General features: G+C 32.4%; 2 protein-coding genes across 2 annotated transcripts; one reads left to right on the top strand and one right to left on the bottom strand.

The window, feature by feature from the left end:
• Window positions 1-25: 25 nt before the first annotated feature.
• On the bottom strand, window positions 26-1,178 carry LOC114329083 (LDLR chaperone boca). The gene is made up of 3 exons (XM_028278095.1): window positions 877-1,178; window positions 583-818; window positions 26-244 (listed from the first exon to the last, which is right to left on the bottom strand). The coding sequence occupies exons 1-3, from the start codon at window positions 1,024-1,026 to the stop codon at window positions 79-81; spliced, it is 552 nt and encodes a 183-aa protein (XP_028133896.1). The 5' UTR covers window positions 1,027-1,178; the 3' UTR covers window positions 26-78.
• A 121-nt stretch (window positions 1,179-1,299) lies between these two features.
• LOC114329084 (V-type proton ATPase subunit F 1) lies at window positions 1,300-21,869 on the top strand. The gene is made up of 4 exons (XM_028278096.2): window positions 1,300-1,540; window positions 1,591-1,672; window positions 4,192-4,397; window positions 21,624-21,869. The coding sequence occupies exons 1-4, from the start codon at window positions 1,487-1,489 to the stop codon at window positions 21,648-21,650; spliced, it is 369 nt and encodes a 122-aa protein (XP_028133897.1). The 5' UTR covers window positions 1,300-1,486; the 3' UTR covers window positions 21,651-21,869.
• The last annotated feature ends 869 nt before the right edge of the window (window positions 21,870-22,738 follow it).

Genomic DNA, 22,738 nt, shown 5'->3' with positions numbered 1-22,738 from the left:
CTGTTATTGAAATAAAAACAACACATTATAAAATAACAAAAAATATATTTTATAAAAATTAACAATTATTGAGAATGTTTATAATTCTTGTTTGTCCACATTTTTTGAGTATTTTCCTGGATACACCTTTGATTCTATTGTCATGCTTTCACATTTTTCTTGTTCTAATAGATAATCTTTCGCTACCCAAGCTTGAGATCCATCTTTAAACAAAAATATGGCTCGATTATCATCCACAAGGTATCTAAAATATTGTTATAACATTATTCGTTTGTACATTTGTACAATAAGACAATGCAGACAATAATGCCTGGTTGAACCAACAAATCTTAAGTCCCAGCTTAACCCAGCTCAGCTTATGGATAGGGCCCCTTTAGGTCTCACTTAAGTTGCATCATAATTTTCGATTTTTATCTAAGCAATCCATTGTATGGCAAGCTGAAAATTGATCTAAGAGTCAATGGTGCAACCCTTATGTTTCGTGAACTGAGCTTAAGGCATGGCTTAAACTTAAAATCTGTTGGTGCAACTAGGCATAAGAGTTCTTACTTAAGACTTATAAATTTTGATATTTGAATTTACCTTTCAGCTTGTATATGATTGTTCCACAGGCTCGTCTGCCACAGTTTAGTCAGTTCTTCAGTCTCATCTCTACTTGGATTCCCGGCTACTTGAATAAATGTCATTAATGTTCTACCTTTCTTTGTTGCTTGCAACATGTCTTCAGGATTATTTGGATCCATTTGGTTGAGGTTTATCTGAGGCATTGGACGAAGGTGTTCTGGTAGTTCATCTGGTTCTAAGGGTTCTTCATCTTCCTGGAAATGGACAGAAAAATTATACATATAAAATCAATATTACCTTACAAAAATGTACCTCCCACTGATCTAATAGTCTTTCCATATCAGCTTCAGTGTAATCTCTTATGTCCTTTTTTGCCCATTCTGGCTTCTCACCATCTTTAGATTTCTTTCCCATTACATGGAAGCCCAGCAAGAGAACACAAAATATTACTAATTTGACCATTTTCTGAATGATGTGGTCACTGCACTAATTGGAAGTTTTATCTTAAATTAACTAAGTATTAGAAAAATGATGACTGAATTTTTTTTAAGAATGAGAAATAAACAAGGGAACCGGTATTATAATTATAAAGTTGGCTACCCTTATTGTTATTACAGAAGCCTCTACAGATCTTTCACACAGCTCTACATGTTATACGCCTTTTTATGAGTTGTCATTGAGTAAAATCGTAGGTCATAAGTTTATATTCAAATTTCAAACGTAATATTCGTAAATCATAAAAATTATCTCAAAAAAGTATTCTTTAAATATATTTTTATCATCTGCATTTCTAATTTTATGGTTGGCCCAACTGCTTACTGCTGTCACTGTCAAACTCAAAGAAAGTCAGCTGCTTTTCTACACAAGTCAGGTGACTTTTTGAGTTGTACTTGCCCAAAATATAAGAAAAATTTAAACAAAAATGGCATTACACGCAGCTATTAAGGGTAAATTAATATCAGTCATAGGAGATGAGGTAACATAACCAAATTAAAGCTATATGTGTATAATACTTGTCGATTTTAGGATACTTGTGTTGGGTTTCTCCTGGGTGGAGTTGGAGAAATGAATAAAAACAGGCACCCCAATTTCTTGGTTGTTGATAAAAGTAAGTTGGATTTTTTTATTCTAAACCCCTTTTCTTTAATTTATATTTCAACAAAAATCTATAGACTAAACATAAAGGCAAGTAAAAAGTTTTTTTATCTATTTTTTATTCTTTGCTAATTTACAATCTACTTCAATACTGTAACTACTAAGTAAATATGATGTAAGTTCTCGGCTTGTGGCAGGTGTCGTCCTTTGACGACTCTCTGGAATTCACCTAGCAGCTAGGTCTTCTGGCCAAAGTATTTTTAGAAGTCTGTCAATCGTTGAAGGATTGAATAATTCGTCTATCTATGAGATGGTTTGGATGGTTTGCACTGCAATTCATGTAGGAGTGGTCAGTGAACACATCATTGATGGAAGGAATGTTGAGGTCTGCATGAAGGGTTTGGTTTGACACATACCATGAAGCTTTAGCTAACATACGAATAGTCTTTGACTGGAATGTCGTCATAGTATTTTGGTGTTGGATGGATGGTTTGCTAAAGCTTGATTCCATATGTCCATACTGGTTTAAGTATTGTTTTATAGATGATCAGTTTGTTTTCTAATGAAAGTTACGATCTTCTGTTGATTAGCCAGCTCATATTTTTAACTTTTAGGTTGAGGTGTCGTCATTTGGCTACAATATGTGATTTCCAAGTAAGTTTTTCGTCTAGATGGAGGCACAGGTACTTTACTTCTGTTTTTATTGTTATATGTGAATTATTTAGGTGCAGTTGTAGACATCTAAGTAATTCTTCGATTTGTGAAATTTACTTGACAAGATTTGTTTGTGTTGATCTTTATTTTCCAGCATCTAAGCTAGTCTTCTAGTTCATTGAGATGATTTTGAAATTTGTTAAGTGCTAATATTTCGATGATGTCTGATGGTAGTATACCAGTGTCATCCGCAACCATTAGTGTATTTTCTCTAATAAAAAATCAGCAGTGAAAATTTCATTAAGGAATGGGCCAAGTACACTGCCTTGAGTTACTCTGGATTTTATTTAGTGGTAGTTGGAGAGGGTCCCTTAGTATTTAACTTGGAAGTATCTGCCAGACAAATTGTTAATTGTTGATAAAATGCAAAATGCACACTGGTGCGCTCTCCTCCCATTAAATTTTAATTAAGGAGAGCAGGGCCGCACAACGCAACTCCTACTGAGATTTTTCCTTGTGGCATTTTTATGATTAACTATTTAGATGGGAAATAAGCCACAATTCAATTGAAAAAATAATTTTATTAACGTTTCGAAGCCCAAATCAGGTTTTGTTGTCAAAATACAAAATACTACTAAAATAAACTAAAATGTTGTTGCTAAGTAAAAAAATTCTTCTAATAATTTATTTAATCTGACGCATTTATATTGGCAATTCAGACGTATATTATACATTTTGAAGTAGATGACTTTAAAATGATCTCGCCAATATTTATGAGTTGCGTTCCTGGGATGACTTTACTAAAAGATAGTTCATTCGATTACATGAAATCAATCCCAACTCAAGAATATCCGTCACAAAAAAATCATAGCATGTGATCTGTCTTTAAAAAGACAACCAAATGCAACGATGACAGTAAAATTCTCGTGTTAGAGATTCCATAGTAAATCATGAGGGAAAACCAGGAAAAAAAACTCGTGATAATATCCCGACATCGTAAGTATTTGGTCTTACATTTAATTTACTTTCAAAAAACTAATACCAAATTCTGACTTTAATATGTTTAAATTATAAATAATTATCAAATAAATAATTATAAATTATCAATAACATATCTAGAATATTAAATTTGTACTAACTCAATATGTTATTGACTTACTAATCGGGGTATTTTCTTTCTATTGACTTCTTCTTTCAGTATGGGTAACCACATCCTAGTGCATTCTACCGAGGAATTTGCGACACAATTGGTTTCATTTAGCATAATTAGAGCCGCTTCTTTGATTTTTCTCTTTTTACTATCTGATTCTTTCAGGACTATACTTGAATCTCTCCACTGAATTTTATGTTCATTATACCATGCGTGTTGACATATTTGAGATCTATCAAATTCTCTATTTTTAATATAAGACTAATGTTCACTTATTCTAATGTTTAATGGTCTTGATGTTTCACCTAAATAAAATTGTTCGCATTCACAAGGTATTTTATAAATGCAATTCTTTGTTCTTTCTTGTTCATTGTTAGGTTTAGTTTTAGATAGAATAGATTTAAATAGAATAGCAACTCATAAATATTGGCGAAATACGTTTGAATTGCCAATATAAATGAGTCAGATTAAATAAATTATTAGAAGAATTTTTTTACTTAGCAACAACATTTTTGTTTATTTTAGTAGTATTTTGTATTTTGTCAACGAAACCCAATTTGGGTTTCGAAACGTTAATAAAATTATTTTTTTCAATTTAATTGTGGCTTATTTCCCATCTAAATAGTTAATTACTCTATCAAATTCTTGCTGTATATCGAGAAATGCTGATATACAGATGAGTGATTAAAATTTAATGATCAGCAAAATAAAATAATTTTTATTTCCAGATACTGCTGTTAGCGAAATAGAAGATTGCTTTAAGCGTTTCCTCAAAAGAGATGATATTGATATTATTTTAATCAACCAAAACATTGCTGAAATCATAAGACATGTAATCGATAGCCACAATTCGCCAATACCAGCCGTACTTGAGATTCCATCAAAAGACCACCCATATGATGCTAGTAAGGACTCCATTTTGAGACGTGCAAGGGTAATCAAATTTATTTATGACTTTTTGTATTTTTTTGCTGATAAATATTTGAGTCTAGAGGTAAATTCATGTTTAAATATCAGTTCCATACTGTCACAACAAGCTACCTCCACTTTTTTTTTATTATCAGCGCCTTTGTACTTAAAAATTCTCAAAGAATGTACTAGAGAATCAGACAAATCAAAAAAGATTTTAAATATGGGAAAAGAAGTGCTCATAAAAACTAACTTCAACAATCACACTTTTTTTCAACCAAACACAGTATATGTGCAGTTGTCTTGTTCACTGCTGCCTCAGTCAGTGTGACTGAGAAAGTAGCTTTCGCACAGGTCAGCGCAGTCAATATGACGGAGATTTTTTTTTCATTTTCATGTCAGAGACACATTTCCACGAATTCCTTAATATGGGTGACATAAATTTCTTTTATAAGACTTCGTTATCTGTGGAAACCTATTTCTGTGCAGCTTGGTCCAAAGAATGAATATTTTTTCCCATCTAGAATATACCACCTGGCCTAAACGTAAAAAACCATACAAAACAATCTGGCAGTGAACGAGTTAAGGTAAAATAATATTTTATCATTTACAATATTCTAGTTATTTTCGCTGTAGTGTTTTGGTATAAATGCACAAATTTTATGTGATGACTATACTTACCTCTTAGTATAGTACAATATTGTCCGTGACAACTGTGCCACTCAACCCCACAGCTAAATGGGATTGACTGTATTTAAAATCCAAACCAAGCATTGTGATGTACAGGAATGATCACAATTCTGACTACAAAGAAATAAATATTTGGCTCCTCAGTTAAAAAAACAGGATCTATTCAAAGTGACCTAGAAGATGACTAATTTTGTAGAGTCAATACCAAACAAGTGCTGAAAAAATAATTTGTATACTTTTTTTTTAATTCTCACTCCATTGTAACAATTTCTTTGCAAGTTTTTCATTTGTAATGTTAGTTACTTACTTCAATATTTTTCAGCCATTAAATCATTTGTAAATTCAGACAATTTTTTATTTCAAATTAGTTGACTTCTCAAAATTTAAAAAGTGGAATTATGTAGCTTGTTTTGGCAGTTAGCCAACGATATGGTTGTCTTGTTCAAAAAGAATACATATGAAAAAATATTTTCTTTTGTCTTTAAGGGGGTATGTGCATGCCGCAGTCAAAATGTGTGGCAGTTAAATAAACTAACTAATTAACAATTCTTTGAATAGGTGGCAGCACGTACATATATTTTAATACTAAAATTTAATTCTCTGAACGACAGCATTGATGCCACGAATTGGAACTTACGATCGGCACATTTCGCTCTCAATCGTACTTTGTATTTAGTGACGACAGTTCTTAATCCTTTCTTTACCTGCTAGGGGTAAATTCTTATTAATATATACTAAATGTTCATTCATTTGGAAATATTTCATTACTTCGTGATTCTTTACCTTCTTTACCTGCTCAAAAATATTTATTTCAAACTGATAAAGAAATTTGCAATTGTTTGAAATACTAGTAAGTACCTATCTAAATGACCATAAAAGGGATTATGTTAATTCTCAAGAGAATGAAGATCGAGTTATTATTTATAAGAATAGTATTTCTAAGATCCATGATAAGCTCATAACCATCTTGAAGAAAACAGGATTAGATGATATATAGATCTAAACAACATTAGATATGCCGATGATGCAGTAGTTTTTGCAGATAGCCTAGATTCTAGATGATTTACAAAGAATAATGTCGCGTATATAAGATATAAGTAGTGAACATGGACTTAAATTCAATATAAACAAAAACAAAGTACCTAATGGTAGTCAGTAAGCGCGAAATATTAAGTACAGGGCTTTTGGTTACCAACAACCAATTGACAGGGTAGTACACATACACATACCTTGGTACCAACATAAACAGTCAATACGACCACTCTAGTGAAATAAAACAATGCATAGGAAAAGCGAGATCAGCGTTCATAATGATGAAGTCTCTTTTCAGAAGTCACGATTTACCACTTGGTACCAAAGTCTCTATCGTCAGATCCTATGCATTTTCTACATTATTATACGGAGTAGAGGCCTGGACACTTTCCGAAGCTTCTTTAAGAAAACTCAAGGCATTCGAGATGTGGTATTACAGGCGCATTTTAAGAATTTTCGTAGATGGATCATGTGACTAATGTTGAGGTCTTAAGTACATAGAATGGGCAAGGACTGCAAGATTATTAACACCATCAAAGAGCACAAACTAGAATATCGTGGCCATGTTATGACGAATGAACAGACATTAATGCCACTCATTCTCAGGGCAAGGTATTTGGGAAGAAAGGACCAGAGAGAGGAAGAATATCTTGGCTTCAAAACCTGAGAAAGAAGAAGAATATCTCATTTCTAATTATTCTTCCGGATCCGAGTTTGCTCTCTATTTTACTCTGTTATATCAGTTGCGGTATACGATATTTATCATGTTTCATAATATGATCGAGGTATTCAGGTTTCTGTTTCTTAATTGTTAAAGAGATTTCTTTTTGTTTTCCCACAGTACCTCTACGTTGGTGGTGTTAGTCGTCCAGGATAATTTGAGGATACGTTGGTACACGCACATTTCGAATTCCTCCAGCTTTTTCATTAATGTTTCCGTTATTGTCCAGGCCTCTGCTCCATACAGCAAGACTGGAAATATATAGCATTTTGGCAGCCGTATTTTTAGTGGGATAGATATGTCGAATTTGGTGAATATATTTCTCATGTTGTTAAATGTTGCTCTGGCCTTTTTCAGTTCTAGATCGTATTTCAGTCGTTTGATCCCATTTCGAATTAACGACTGTTCCAAGGTATACACATAAGTCTACATGTTGAATTAATTGGATTTTTATTGTCAATTGTCTGTCAGGTTTTTGAGTTATGCTCTCCAGCGCCATTTTGTTTTATTTATATTTTTGCTGAGGCGATTTTCCAGCGCCATTTTGCTGAGAATGCAAAAAGAAAGAGCTGTTAATCAAAATAAAAGCAGCTACAATCGAATACCTCGGTTACTAGACTCATGAGGAACAGTGAAAGATGCAACTAATCTTGCAGGGAAAAGTAGAAGGAAAGCGAGGACCAGGAAGGCGAAGTATTTCCTGGCTGAAAAATCTACGTACGTGGTTCAACACAACAACTACAAATCATTTTAGAGCAGCAGTGTGCAAAGTACAGATTTCCATGATGGTCGCCAACATCCGAAACGGATAGGCACTACAAGAAGAAGAAGAAGAAGAAGTCCTCTTTCTTCATTCGCTCTTTGTACCCTGTCCATAAGTTGCTGAATTTCATTGATACTGCTGGCAAGTACGAATGTATTGTCCACATATCGGTTTATCTATTACTCCACTAAATTTCAATAATTTTTTTCACTTACGAAAATATTTAAATGCACTGACATTAATTAATTGATGATTACACAATATTGTTTTGTCTATAATTTTTTATTAGTCTTGTGAGAGTGAGATGGTTGGGACATATACAAATGATACCAAATACGAGACTTCCCAAAATAATACTAACGGAAGGAATAGGAGGAAAGAAGAAAAAAGGTAGACCGAAAACCAGATGGATTAAAGATGTTGAAAGAGACATAAACGATCTTAAAATCACAAATTGGAAAAATAAAGCACCAAATAGGAGCGATTAGAAAGGAATAGTAAACCAAGCCATGGGCCTTCTAGGCCTGAAGAGCTTAACTATATATTATACTATAATTTTTTTGTGTTAGCTTAATGCCTTGACAATTAATGACCATTGGCATGGTACAGTTGATTTTGCAATCAGATACCCAGTGTAGTGTCTAGGTTGTGTGTTAAGTAAATGTCTTGTTACTTTGAAAAGTCGACGTCATTTTCTTTACAAAGAGACGCTAATTGTATCCGAATGTCTGCGTTCACGTTCACTGTGACGTTATACAATCATGATTTTTTTTAATTAGTGCCTTGACAACTTATGGCCATTGGCATGGTAACTACAGTGAATTTATGCAATCGGGTACCTAATGTAATGTGTAGTGTGTGTGTTGAGTAAATGTCTTGTTACTTAGCAAAGGCGACGTCATTGTCTTTGCAAAGAGACGCTAATTGTATCCGAACGTCTGAGGTCCCCATAGATATATTAACTAGTAGATTAGGCAAGTTATGGGCCGCTCTGTGCATCGAGGTGTAACGCCAATATTAAGGATTGAGTGGTCTAGCTATCTTTGTCTGTCACATGCGCGGGATCGCTTGGTTAAAAGAGATAGATAGACCACTGATCGACTGCTTCCGCGTTACGCTTTTTTGCGCATTATGCCTTGTCTACCTTTAATATGTCTATGGCAGTCCCTCCGGTTAGTACTGATCTCATAAGGATAGAAACTATTTTCGTTGATTAATTTTTAATAATCAACAAATTCTCAACCAAGGTGAGATTCGAACTCACGACCTTTAGGTCCAAAGGTAGGCGCTCTTACCACTGAGCCACAGAGTTGGTTACAATCATGATTGAAACTCAAACAAGGTACAAAATGTTTACTGGGAGCGGGAGGGGACACTTTGTAAACAAAACCTCTTGATTCTTATTTTTATGGTTACAAAACTCGTTTTCAATGTTTTGCAGATTTTTTTAAAATCGGCAAACACGCATCTGTCGCCATTTAATACATCACTGCTGCCATCTACCAAATGATACGTGAACTCATTTTCTCATCTATTAAGTGATAGCCGAACTAATTTATCACTAGAACAATGCCAACTTGTTACGGTTTTATCAACAAAATCCCTAGATTGCAGCTTTTAACTATAATTTTTATTTTTGGGTACAGTTAATTTAAAAATTATGGCACTCTGGATAATGAACGTTTGCTTAAAGTAAAGCTTTTTGGATAGTTAATCATTTATGGTAGTTATTTTGTACCAAGTTCAAAAATTATTACACAAAACCAATTTTTAGCCAGGTTATAAAGTAAGTTATGACCATAGATATATAATACTCTAGATTGCGCCTTACGATCTTAAAATGGGTGACGGTTGCGACAGAGATAAATGAGCCTATTTGGTCGGTAGTCTTTTTCTAATTCAAGGAGAGTATCGACGACGTCACTATCCTACTCTGTCGTCGAGTATTTTAGATGGTTTGACCGTATACATATCCCATACCAATCTTTACTTTTTTATTTTTTATTTAATCAATATTGCGTTTATTAGATATTATTACATCCCTAAAGTAAATCTATGCAAAGAAATATATTACAAATAAGAAAAACTGTGTAGGTACCTATAGATTTTTAAAAATATAAAAGCCAATGTTATTTTTTTAATAAGTTAATTGTAGAATAGTATAAAGTAATTGTTAAAAATATTCGTAAAAAATTACCAATAATTAATATCAACATAATGTACCATCGATTTATTAATTGAATCGGTCATTTCAAAAACAACACGAGTCACATATTCCTAATTTTACAGAAGAGCAAAGAAAACTAACTATATAGTCGAAAGATGGATGAAATGGATGACATCAAAATTGAGAGTTATATTGTAGTTTTGTTCCTAATGTTTTTACTAGACTGGTGTCGTTTTTGCACACAACGTTTATCTTAAAGGAGTCTATTCCTCTCAAAAAGTTAGTTTCTGAAAATTGTGGACTTTGCTGTTTTTGAAATGACCGATTCAATTATAAGTATGTAATTAGACATTATTTTTATTTATGAAACTATTGTTACAATTTTTTAAAAAAGTAGAAGCAAAACAAACATTCACATCATTCGAATAAGGACGAATTTATATTAATAACGAATGACTTTTATTTTACTATGCAGTTCACAAATTATGTATTCCAATATTAACTTACTATACATACATTTATTATCTGCTAGATTTACTTAGGTCCATTTTTCAGATGTAAAAATATTAGTCTAGGCGCCAAATAGAGGTCACCGTGTCATTTGCAATTCTGATGGACAAACTCAACGGTTTCTTATGGATTTTGGGCTGCTAATTACGAATTTCGAGAGGGGATTTCGATCCGAGTGGTCAAAAAATTGTTATAAACAATTTACTTGTTTATAAATTGTTTATAAGGCTCTGGCTCATAAACTAAAAGAGATAAAAAAATGTTTCAAATAAAATTTGTTCCCTAATAAAAAACGAGGAAACAACCGTTTACTAAACTTAAATCCGACAATTAGAACTCAAGATATTGTAAAATTAGTGCACAATGCAAATTGCAAATTGCAAAATAAGTATTTTTCGAAGCTTTACCGATCGTAACTCGGCTTCTACGCATGCAAATGAGCCTTATAAGGTGTCCTTTTAAAGCCTAATTAAGAGGCTTCCAAACAAAGTTTGTTAAATTATTTGATCTTCATTTGTTTTAAAGTTATACCTGTTTGAAGTTATAATTTTCTTAAAAAAATTGTACATTAATTTGTTTATAAAGGTTTCAAGCAAACTTGAGCTATAAACATTTATACTTTAATTAACAATAATGATAAAACAACTCAAAAGGAACAATTTGAGCTTACGAAAATGTTCGTAAGTTTATTTTTGGCTAAGATGTCGATATTTTAATGGCGCGCTATGAGGCGCAAGATTGGCTCACAGTCAAGTAAGTATGTATTCTTCGACGCTTTATCGATCGTAACTCGGCTTCTACGCATGAAAATGAGCCAATATGTGATATCCATATAAAAATGGATCGAGTTCTTTTGCAGCATCATCATTTCATATAAAACGAGCATTTATGATGTGGCGGCATACACACAATTATTGACGGGCCTTGATGATGCTACAAAAGAACTAGATCCACTTTATATGGATATCATATAGATAATTAGACTCTGAAGCCTCAAAAAGTTTTAGTTTTACTGCCTACAAGAACAGACTTGTACCACCATGTAACTGTTAAAATTTCGCTAAGAACTTATGCAGATGTAAAAAAGCTGATATTCCCTGTATATCTCTATGCAGATTTGCAGATGCATGAAAAAAATGTTTGTAAAAATAGTATTAATAAATAATATCAACTTACTTTTTAGTTATACTTCTGAAATATTAGTTTTTAATGTTTTTTCTCATTTAGCGCAAAAAATAGAAGACAATGTAAATAGAATGAAAGGTGATACGAGGTACAGTATGATGATTTAATTATAAGAATTATATGATTAAATTCTATTAGGATCTTCAAAAATGAAAAATGAAGATAACGTATGTATACATAGAAATTATAATTTGCATCGAGAAGTTAGCGCGTGAACCTTTACGCGGTGAGCCGATCTTGCGCCTCATAGCGCGCGCCATTAAAATATCGACATCTTGGCCAAAAATAAACTTATGAACATTTTCATAACCTCAAATTGTTCCTTTTGAGTTTTTCTATCATCATTATTGTTCATTAAAGTATAAATGTTTATAGCTCAAATTTGCTTGAAACCCTTATAAACAAATGAATGTACAATATAACTTCAAACGGGTAAAACTTTAAAACAAATGAAGATCAAGTAATTTAACAAACTTTGTTTGGAAGCCTGTTAATTAAGCTTTAAAACGACTCCTTCTAATACTTATTTGCATGCGTAGAAGCTGAGTTACGATCGATAAAGCTTCGAAAAATACTTATTTTGTAATTTGCATTGTGCACTAATTTTACAATATCTTTCTAATTCTAGAGTTCTAATTGTTAGATTTAAGTTTAGTAAACGGTTTTTCTTCGTTTTATATTAAGGAACAAATTTTATTTGAAACATTTTTTCTTATCTCTTTTATTTTATGAGCCAGAGCCTTATAAACAATTTATAAACAATTAAATTGTTTATAACAATTTTTTGCCCACTCGGATCGAAATCCCCCCTCGAAATTCGTAATCAGCAGCCAAAAATCCATAAGAAACCGTTGAGTTTGTCCATCAGAATTGATGACACGGTGACCCCTCTGGCGCCTAGACTATGGGCCGGTTGTTCGAACGCTAATCAACAATGATCATTATCAAATATTTAATTACTGTCACCAAAACTGTCAATGTCAACTTTGTTTGGGTTGCTGAAAACATAATTAATTACAGTAAGTAAAATTAAGTAATAAGTAAGTAAAGTAATTATGAGATTTATTATTAATTATGTTAATAATTATTGTTATATTAATTGATTATAGTCTCAGAATTGTAATTAATTATGTTTTTAAAGTTGACATTGACAGTAATTAATTATTTGATAATGATCATTGTTGATTAGCGTTCGAACAACCGGCCCTATATCTAATAAACGCAATATTGATTAAATAAAAATAAAAAAAGTAAAGTTGGTATGGGATTCGAACCACTATTATCCACGTCCGAAGACCAAAGACCATTTCCCGTCACCACCCGCTCCAACTGTCAACACATATTACTCGATAAAGTGGGATATTCACGTCGTCGATATTCCCCTTAAATTAAAAAGAGACTACCGACCAAATAGGCTCATTTATCTCTGTCGCAACCGTCACCCATTTTAAGATCGCAGGGCGCAATCTAGAGTATTATATATCTATGGTTATGACATGGTTTCCTTTAATTACAGTTATAAAAAATGTAGTGCTTTCTTTGAAAATTTGAACTGGATACTATTAAAATAGAAAGTTTACAGTTCACGTACATACTCATATGTTGAAGATTGGTTTTGAAATAGTGACGGTAACTTTACCTAAAGAGTATATGAATTTTAACATTGTGTCATACCACCTTAAGAGGATCGGTACGTATTTTCGGCTGCAATGCTATTCAAATGGGGATTCATTTTTTTCGAATCCTGAGAAAACTAATAAGTATTTTTGAAAAACTTAAACGCAGAATGAAAGATTACGTTATTAGCGAGGGCCGAAAGTCCCTGAGAACTTCTATAATGTTTATTTTAATAAGTTACAGGGGTGAAAAACTAAGAGAAAATTTAGTGTGATTTTTAATTTCAAATATTTCATTTAAAATAAACTTTTTATTTATTATAAGGGACTTTCGGCCCTCGATAATAATTTAGTCTTTCATTCTGCGTTTAAATTTTTCAAAAATATTTATTGGTTTTTTAGGATTCGAAAAAAATGAACACAATGCCGTGGTAATATTTTCCAAATCTATCTTTGTCTTACAATGCACTCAGCCGAATATAATATTGTCAGCATATAATATGTCTTGCAGACACTGACAATTAGTGACAATTTCAAATATTTGACATTGCATCGGGAATATTTTAAGTTATTGATTAAATATTATTGATATATAGTGTATTTGATAAATAATTGATTTAAGACGAGAACTTAATAAAAAGTTATTTATTATGTATTATTTGTGGAAGATCCAAGCAGAGAATACATCAGGATAATAATATATTCTGTGATCCAAGTATTTTATTGTTAAAAATGTTCAAAATTGTAATCGTTCCATAATAACAATATATTATTAAAAAATCACTTTTCATCTTTTCTCGATTGAGTATTAGTTTTTGTTGTTCAAATAAATTATTACAATCACTGAATACATAGTTAGTGAAAAAATTATCACATTTATTAACTTAATTAATAATTTGCAATTATAAAAATAACAGTTATCCAAGAACATTCAAAAGCCATCTCTTTAAATTAATGATGACATTTTCAAGTAGAATGACATTCTAGTAATGTTTACATATCCATACCAGTGTGAATTTTACTACACGTAATTTGCCGTGTAAAGACAGAAAAAGTAGGGATACACGTAAAATATTTGCGAATTATGTACCCATAGCCTTAAAGCTTTTTAAGTATGAGGTGATATGTTGTTATATAGTGTCATTTGCTTTTTAACACATTCGCTGCCACTGATGCCAAAAGGCATTTTGTTCTTCTTGAGTCAGCTGATGCCTTTTGGCGTTCATAACCTGTGGTATTAAATAGGGTTCTTTTCGTATTGGCTCCATACGAAAGTGACTGAATATAAGTGGCAGCAAATGTGTTAATACATCAATCAAAACAGTTATACTGTACAATCACTTACGATTTTACTACTGTACTCAAATTCACAAAGATCTCCCCCAATTGAAATTAGTATTGCACATGTTGTAAGCTGTTTTCTGGGAAAATATCTACTGTTTTCGTCCTTTTAATTTGTGTTAAAAAATATTGAAGATTGTTTAGAGCTGTAAGCTCTATATCCCCTTTGTAAGAAGCTCCCACATTCGCATCTTCTTGAGCGCCTATCCGTTTTGGATTTTGGCGACCATCACGTATGTGTGGCGTGTGCTTCGCACACTGTTGCTCTGAAAGGATTTGTGGTTGTTGTGTTAAACCATGTACCGGGTGTCCCAATAAGAATGACTCTCGGCCATATCTCAGGAACCGTTTATAGTACAGCTTTGAGAAAAAAATATTTATAACAAAAGTTGCCTCGGGAAAAGCCTGGAAATTATTTTCATAATTGTAGGTCCACCGAGAGCGTAATTGAATATCAAAAATTAAAAAATCAAAATTTTACAAAATTTACCTAATGAAAGGGCACTGGAAATCCAATCATCGTATTCTTCATAAAATTCTGCGCATATTTGATTTCACAAGTTTAAGTCTACCTTTGCAAATAAGAGGTAGGGGTGAGTGGGAACCTTCTTATGAAAAATGGCTGTAAGTCCGGTTCTGCCAAATCGAATTTTGCATACTTGGTCTTGTTGAAAACAGCTCTTTTTGGTCAATGTAACTGTCTTATTTTCGAAATAGCCTATTAAGTAATATGCAAGCTAGGAGGAGCGTTATTTAATTATTTTCAGAAATCTAGTTTTCTTTGGAAAATATTAAATACAAGTATGCATTTTTAGTCCTGTATTACAAAATTAGGCCAAATTAGCAACATAATACCGAAAACCGCATGTCGATACCTTTTTTCTATCTCGAGATATCTTAAGAAATGTGTAAATTTTAAAAATAATTGTTACTGTCACCGGTAAACGAGGTTAAGGAAAAGTAGTGTGCTATGGAAAAAACAAAAACATTTTCCAGATGTAAACGTATATAATTAATTAAAACAACAATAAGACAAACAACACTATAAAATATAACAAAGAAATAAAAGCAACTACTTACTTAGTCTTAATGGCTGCCTAAATGTTCAAATTGTTGCCCATCATTTTCAATGCAAGCATTTACCTACTTTTTCAAGAGTAGATTGAATAGTAACAGATTTAACTGTTTTAAGACTTTTATTTATTGGGATGGATTAAAGACCTTGTTTTTGCCGCTAGGCCCACTACTCGAGAAAACATGATCTAGAATCTAGAGAATACGAAACGCCATTCAAAGCAATGCGAAAGCAGAAATTGAGACTGTTGTTCAATCTACCCTTGAAAGAGTAAATGCTTGCATCGAAAATGATGGGCAACAATTTGAACATTTAGGTCGTCACTAAGTAAGTAGTTGCTTTTATTTCTTTTTTATATTTTATAGTGTTGTTTGTCTTATTGTTGTTTTAATTAATTATATACATTTACATCTGGAAAATGTTTCTTTGTTTTTTCCATAGCACACTACTTTTCCTTAACTTCGTTTACCGGTGACATTAACAGTTGTTTAAAATTTACACGTTTCTTAAGATATCTCGAGATAGAAAAAAGGTATCGACATGCGGTTTTCGGTATTATGTTGCTAATTTGGTCTAATTTTGTAATAAAGGATTAAAAATGCATACTTGTATTTAATGTTCTCCAATGAAAACTAGATTTCTGAAAATAATTAAATAACGCATACTAGCGAGCATATTACTTATTAGGCTATTTCGAAAATAAGACTTACATTGACGAAAAAGACCAATTTCAACAAGACCAAGTATGCAAAATTTGATTTAGCAGAACCGGACTTACAGCCATTTTTTTATAAGGAGGTTCCCACTCACCCCTACCTCTTATTTGCAAAGGTAGACTTAAACTTGTGAAATCAAATATGCTCAGAATTTTATGAAGAATACGATGATTGGATTTCCAGTGCCCTTTCATTAGGTAAATTTTGTAAAATTTTGATTTTTTAACTTTTGATATTCAATTACGTCCTCTAGCGGTGGACCTACAATTATGAAAATAATTTCCAGGCTTTTCCTGAGACAACTTTTGTTATAAATATTTTTTTCTCAAAGCTGTACTATAAACGGTTCCTGAGATATGGCCGAGAGCCATTCTTATTGGCAGGGCCGCGTTTAGGTCAATTGACGCCCTAGACAATTCTCTAGTAGCCGCCCTTCAACCATGTACCATTTTTGCGAAAGAAAATTGCAGAAATTTGCAAAAACACTAAAAATGGATTTTAACTACAATGTGTATATAGCTATAACAGAAAAAATTGTCATGCCAGTTTGATCACATCAGAGACTTCTTTTCAAAAAAGACTTTTCAAAAAAAAAATTATCTTGACAAAATCGACAAATTGCACGATCTTGCGTCATACTTGATAAGGAAATTATTTTTAATTCTTGACATTTTCAGAAATGACCTTTCGGCGGACACGTTGGCACCTGGGATGCACAAGTAAATGTGCAAAGCAATGTCAAAATTAGGGAATATCTTTCAATCCACTTAGTGAAGTCACTGAAGGTTTTTACCTCCGATATCGTTGAACCTCCATCAATTTTCATGAAAATTGGTGAGCAGTTAGAGGATACCTCAAGGAACAAAGATGACATGATGCCAACTTGCGCTTTTACCGTGGTGGTGAATGTCACCCCTTCTCGAGGATGAAAATTATTTTTTTTAATAATTCCATAAATCGATAGAGAGACAAATTCTTAGCAAAATTTGTTATATAAAGTTATTAATATAAATCAATACTTTTTGAGTTATTAAAAATCAAAATTTTTATTTTTTTCGTAAAAAATGCATATTTTAAAGCTGTTTTTCACGTAGAACTCAATAATTATAAGCTTCTACAAAAAAGTTATTATTATCAAAATTGAAGATAATAAAGAGCTGAATACACTCCTTGCTTAAAGAACTAAGCTAATGTTAATTCAAAGTGAGTTATGGTTAAACTAATGTATATTTCTTTCGACGAGTAGGCTCTACTAACCTACTTAAATCTAAGTATTCAAGCTTAAATAACGGGAAAAAGATGCATTTTATAAAATATACCCACTAAACACTTGTCAAAGTACTTCAGAGTACCTATCAAATGGGTGCTAGTAGAAGTCAATATCATCACAATTAAGCAGGTTATGATGAAAATAAGAGACCCCTTTAGAACTTTTTAGGAAAAAGTGAAAAATAAAACGTACGCCATTTTCACAAAAATTAAAATTTATAGTAATCCTCAGTAGAATTTCTTTATATTAGCATAAGAAAATCAGAATTTTTAAAATTATCGTAATTTTCATTTTCTTTTGATAATAACTCCAAAAATACTCAATATACGTAAAAAGTGATATATGTATAACCAAATCTTAGTTTTCTCTGTATCAAATATTTTAACTTTATATAATTATATAAAACTATAGGGTATATAACTATAGCGTAAAAAGTAACCGAGATAGAAACGTTTAAAGCTTAAATTTTGCTGCGAGAACCATATAACCGGGGCCATTTAACCTTTTATTTTAAAAATAAGTAAGGGGTTTAAAAGATTAAATCCAACGTGGTTTAATAGTAATAAAATTATCTTTCAAATGGTGTTAAGGCAAACCTGATATCTTAAAAATTAACGGAGTGATTAAAAAAAAACAATAACTTTTTTGGAAAAATTCTCAAAAGATAAATTTTGAAAAATATTTGGTGCATAAATTTTAATGCTATCAACTTGTTCGGGGGCTCATTTGATAGATATTTCTAAGTACTTTGACAAATTAATGTTTAATAAGGTTATGTTATAAAATGCATCATTTTCCCGTTATTTAAGCTTGAATACTTAGATTTGGGTACTCGCCGAAAATAAATATACATTCAATTACCTATAACTCACTTTTAGTTAACATTAAAAGGTCTCTTTAGTACGGAGTTTATTTCATTTTTTATTAGATTCAATTTTGGTAGTAATAAACTTTTTGTAAAATCTTATAGTTGTTGAGTTATTTATGATAAATCGGTTAAAAACATTTTCTCATCCTCTAACACTCTAACCACTCACCAAATTTTCATGCAAATCGATGGAGGTTCAACGAAATCGGAGGTAATAGCTCATATCCACCTTCAGTGACTGCACCAACTCTCTTTAAATATTAAGATATGTCAATTGGTGATTTTATTGTGGTATCAAAATGCAAATGCATTCATGCACGAATTATGTAACTTGGTCGTCTTTATTTTGTACCGGATTTTCAGCTTCTTTAATAATTTCTTCATTACTTAATTTTGGCAAATCTGTGAATAACACAAAAACGTTGATAAATAAGTCGATAAGAATCCAGACGTCTATTCAGGTCTCTTATCAGAACGTCGATTATAATATAACATGTGTGGATTTTGATCTCACCACTATCTGAAAAGTTTAGTTCATCATCGGCCCCTCGTCAAATTGAATTTTTCTTTTTCTCTTTCTTATTTCTTTATATGTTTTATTTGGGCACAATTTTTGGCTTCCTTGCGGTAAAGTAATTTGAAAGAGAGAGAACTCAGAACTCTTTAATGACAGAACCCAGATCCATAATTTTTATATACAAATATTTTTTGTACAGTATTTGTGCCGCCCTCTCATAATGTGCCGCCCTATGCAACTGCCTATACTGCCTAATGGATAAAGCAGCCCTGCTTATTGGGACACCCCGTACATAGATTTTTCAGCCAGTAAATCCTCCACCCTCCTGGTCCTTGTTTTCCTTCTACTTTTCCATGTAAAATTAGTTGCGGCTGTCCATATATCTCGCTGTTCCTCATGATGTGACCTATTTAGGTATTTGACTTTATTGGCTGTTTTATTGTGGTTAACGGCTCTTTTTCTTTTTTTGTAATCTTAATAAAACACACTGATTAGTAAAGTGGTCGGTATTGGCTCCGTGCGTCTCCCCTCTATTTACAGAAATTTACAGTCACGTGACACGCTGTCAGTTTTGTAAGGACGTTTTAGTATTGGCCAGAGATGGCGCTTATGGGATTATTTTGTTAATCTTGAATTAGTATGGTATAGTTAGACCCAAACCCAGACATCCAAAGTGAAAGTTATCCTCCAACACCAAATTGTTCTATATGGTCCATATAATGTTCAGAAAAAAGTCACACAATTTTGAGCGTCGGGTTTGGGGGGGAGAGGGGGAGAAATCTGTAAATTCGTAGTTTTTTAAGTTTTTCGTCAATATTTCTAAAACTATGGGGTTTAGCATGAACAACCCTCTATACAAAATTGTTCTACATTAAATTTGAAATAAAAAAAGACCCTATGCATAACACTTCTAAAATGAACGGTTCCAAAGTTACGGAGGTAGTATAGTATACAGTCGAACCCGCTTATTGCAATAGCCTTCGTGCCAATCAAAAGTATTCCTATAACCGGGTATTCTAATAACCGATCATTGGTCGCTAGTAGAAACGTCTCGGGACCTCAAATTTTTATTCCTTAAATCGGAATATTCCTTTAAGGGGTATTCTAATAAGCGGGTTTGACTGTAATTGGTCCAAAAAAAAGGCCTAACCCAGACATCCAAAGTAAAAGTTTTCCTTCAACACCAAATTGTTCTATATGGTCCACATATTGTTTTTGGTGTGACTTTTTTCTGAACATTATGTGGACCATATAGAACAATTTGGTGTTGGAGGATAACTTTCACTTTGGATGTCTGGGTTTTTGGTATAGTTATACCATACATTGCCCAAAAAATATAAAAAGTATCGAAAACCTCGACTTTTCACCCTCCGTAACTCTGGAACCGTTGATGTTATAACAATTATGTATACAAGATTTTTTGTTTTAAATTTCATGTAGAACATTTTTGTATATAACATTGTTTACGCTAAAGCATAGTTTTAGAAATATTGACGAAAAACGTAAAAAACTACTAATTTACCGATTTCTCCCCCATCTCCCCCCAAACCGGACGCTCAAAATGGTGTAACTTTTTACTGAACAATATGTGGACCATACAGAACAATTTGTTGTTGAAGGAAAACTTTTACTTTGGATGTTTGGGTTAGGCCTTCTTTTGGACCAGTTATACTATACTACCTCCGTAACTTTGGAACCATGCATTTTAAAAAGATTATGCATAGGGCCTTTTTTATTTCAAATTTAATGTAGAACAATTTTGTATAGAGGGTTGTTCATGCTAAACCGCATAGTTTTAGAAATATTGACGAAAAACGTAAAAAACTACGAATTTACCGATTTCTCCCCCTCTCCCCCCCTCCCCCAAACCCGACGCTCAAAATGGTGTGACTTTTTTCTGGACATTGTGTGGACGATATAGAACAATTTGGTGTTGAAGGATAACTTTCACTTTGGATGTCTGGGTTATGTCATCTTTTGGATCAACTATACTATACTAAATATTTTATTTTCTAGTAATAATAAACGAATACAAATTGTTAGAATTCATTAGTTATTAATTTATAATGTCATTTATAGTTCAACAAAAATATTTTTTGTCGTTAATAAAGATTTATCGACATAATTTACGATAGTGAGGTTATATAGGACATACCGTATCCGTACTTTTTGGAGTCAATTCGGATTTATCAGAGCTAAAAAGTGTATGCAATATGTACAAAACTTATAAAAACGTAAATAATATTATTATATAATGTGTATATTGCCACATCCTTTGTATATATAGAAAAAGTTAACCTCACTTCATCCTTATAACAGCGTTAATTAATTTTATTCTTTGATCTAATTTTTTTGGGAACGAGGAAAATAAAAGTATTTCACATCACTAGTTTTTCATGTATTTTTAAAGTGAACAACACAACAAATAACGTGATAGGGCATTTTTTTAAATGTCCCATTTAAACATACAATAAAGCGTCCTTACAAAGATTCAAGCAACCGCCACCAAGAGCAGCTCGGTCGATTTTGCTTTGACACTTTTTTAACGCTCGGAGCGAATAACATATCTTCAGGATTCGATGATAAGGCCACATTTCGGAAGCCTTAATTTTCTTGCAGGTGGTGTCTGTGAGAGCCCACTACTCAACTCTGCTCCTACATTAAGAGGAAAATATTGTGTTAGCATAGATTTTACTGGGAATCTTGTTTGACTAATTTTATTGTGTAGTGTTATAAAGTATATATTTTATTTATTTTTTATATTCCTGTTTTATTTTTAGGGCATGTTCAATCCTGACGAGTTGTAAATGGTCCGATTGTTTCAGTGATGTACAAACTACACAGTGGCAAGTGCAACAGTATAAAAATTTACTAGAACACAACAGATTCACAACAGTTATTGTTATTATGTACATAATATATCTTGAATAAAAATGTATAAAATCTTAATAGTTCACAAAAAATATAAATGTTTAATTATTAATTAATATGTGTGTTATAGAACACATTCAGTATTAAACCAGAAACTGTTTGTTTTATTTGTTATGATATTTAGAGATATTATATATCAGATATAATACATATTCATCATTCCTACCCCTTTTTTAGTTGCTAATATAACATTTCTTTCTACAATTTTTTGTTTGTAGTGCGTATGTAAACATGTAAATGTAATATATCTATTAGTCCAATAAAAATATTCTAAAAAAATTACTTTAACAAATCCAAAACACAGAAAATAACATAAAATAGAATTTAATGGAATATTCAGAATGAGTGGAGAAGTTACAGAAGTATGAAAACATGAATATATATTGTATGAGAACAGCAATATACCTGTTCGAACATTAGGACCAAGTGAGAAAATTAAGAAGTAAAAAAGTTGTAGCCGTTATTTTGCAGATGAAGCAACTTTATAAATTTGCATGTGAGTCCAGTGCACGGAAATTGTAACGTATCTGCTTGTTTTATTCATATTTATCCTCCTCATTCCTCAAGCCCTTATCTGGACATGGTGACAGTTTGCTGTCTCTATTGGCTGCGATCAGTACCGGCGCTAGGGTATAAGGTGCCCGCCTGCAAAACTAATATAGGCGCCCTTCGATTTTCTTCAATTAGTATTTTTTATAACACCGTCAGAAAAAAGCTCATTTTGGCGCCTCCCAAACAGGGGCGCCCACCTGCAATGCATCCCTTGCAGGCCCGTTATCGCCGGCCCTGGCTGCTATCATGCGCCAGAGAAGTGGCTTTTTTAGGGATTGTGTTCAGGATACGCTCAGAACTCTTCTGTAGAACCACATTTTGAAAGCTTCGATCTTATACATTAAGCACCAAATGCACCACCTTAAAAATGGGACATTTTTGATGTCTCCAATTTCGTAAACCTCTTGTCCGA

The sequence above is a fragment of the Diabrotica virgifera genome, chromosome 1 (genome assembly GCF_917563875.1).
Source record: "Diabrotica virgifera virgifera chromosome 1, PGI_DIABVI_V3a".
In the NCBI taxonomy this organism is placed as follows: domain Eukaryota; kingdom Metazoa; phylum Arthropoda; class Insecta; order Coleoptera; family Chrysomelidae; genus Diabrotica; species Diabrotica virgifera.
The sequence above is the reverse complement of the archived record's forward strand: the minus strand, read 5'-3'. Positions and strand labels throughout refer to the sequence as shown.

Bases quoted from the DNA above. Each gene is read 5' to 3' on its own strand.
- LOC114329083 (XM_028278095.1), bottom strand. From the start codon at position 1,026: ATGGTCAAATTAGTAATATTTTGTGTTCTCTTGCTGGGCTTCCATGTA. The intron at 819-876 runs GTACATTTTTGT...GTCCATTTCCAG, and splicing joins GACTATTAGATCAGTGGGAG to GAAGATGAAGAACCCTTAGA. The intron at 245-582 runs GTAAATTCAAAT...ACAATATTTTAG, and splicing joins AATCATATACAAGCTGAAAG to ATACCTTGTGGATGATAATC.
- LOC114329084 (XM_028278096.2), top strand. From the start codon at position 1,487: ATGGCATTACACGCAGCTATTAAGGGTAAATTAATATCAGTCATAGGA. The intron at 1,673-4,191 runs GTAAGTTGGATT...TTTTATTTCCAG, and splicing joins TTTCTTGGTTGTTGATAAAA to ATACTGCTGTTAGCGAAATA. The intron at 4,398-21,623 runs GTAATCAAATTT...TTTTATTTTTAG, and splicing joins CCATTTTGAGACGTGCAAGG to GGCATGTTCAATCCTGACGA.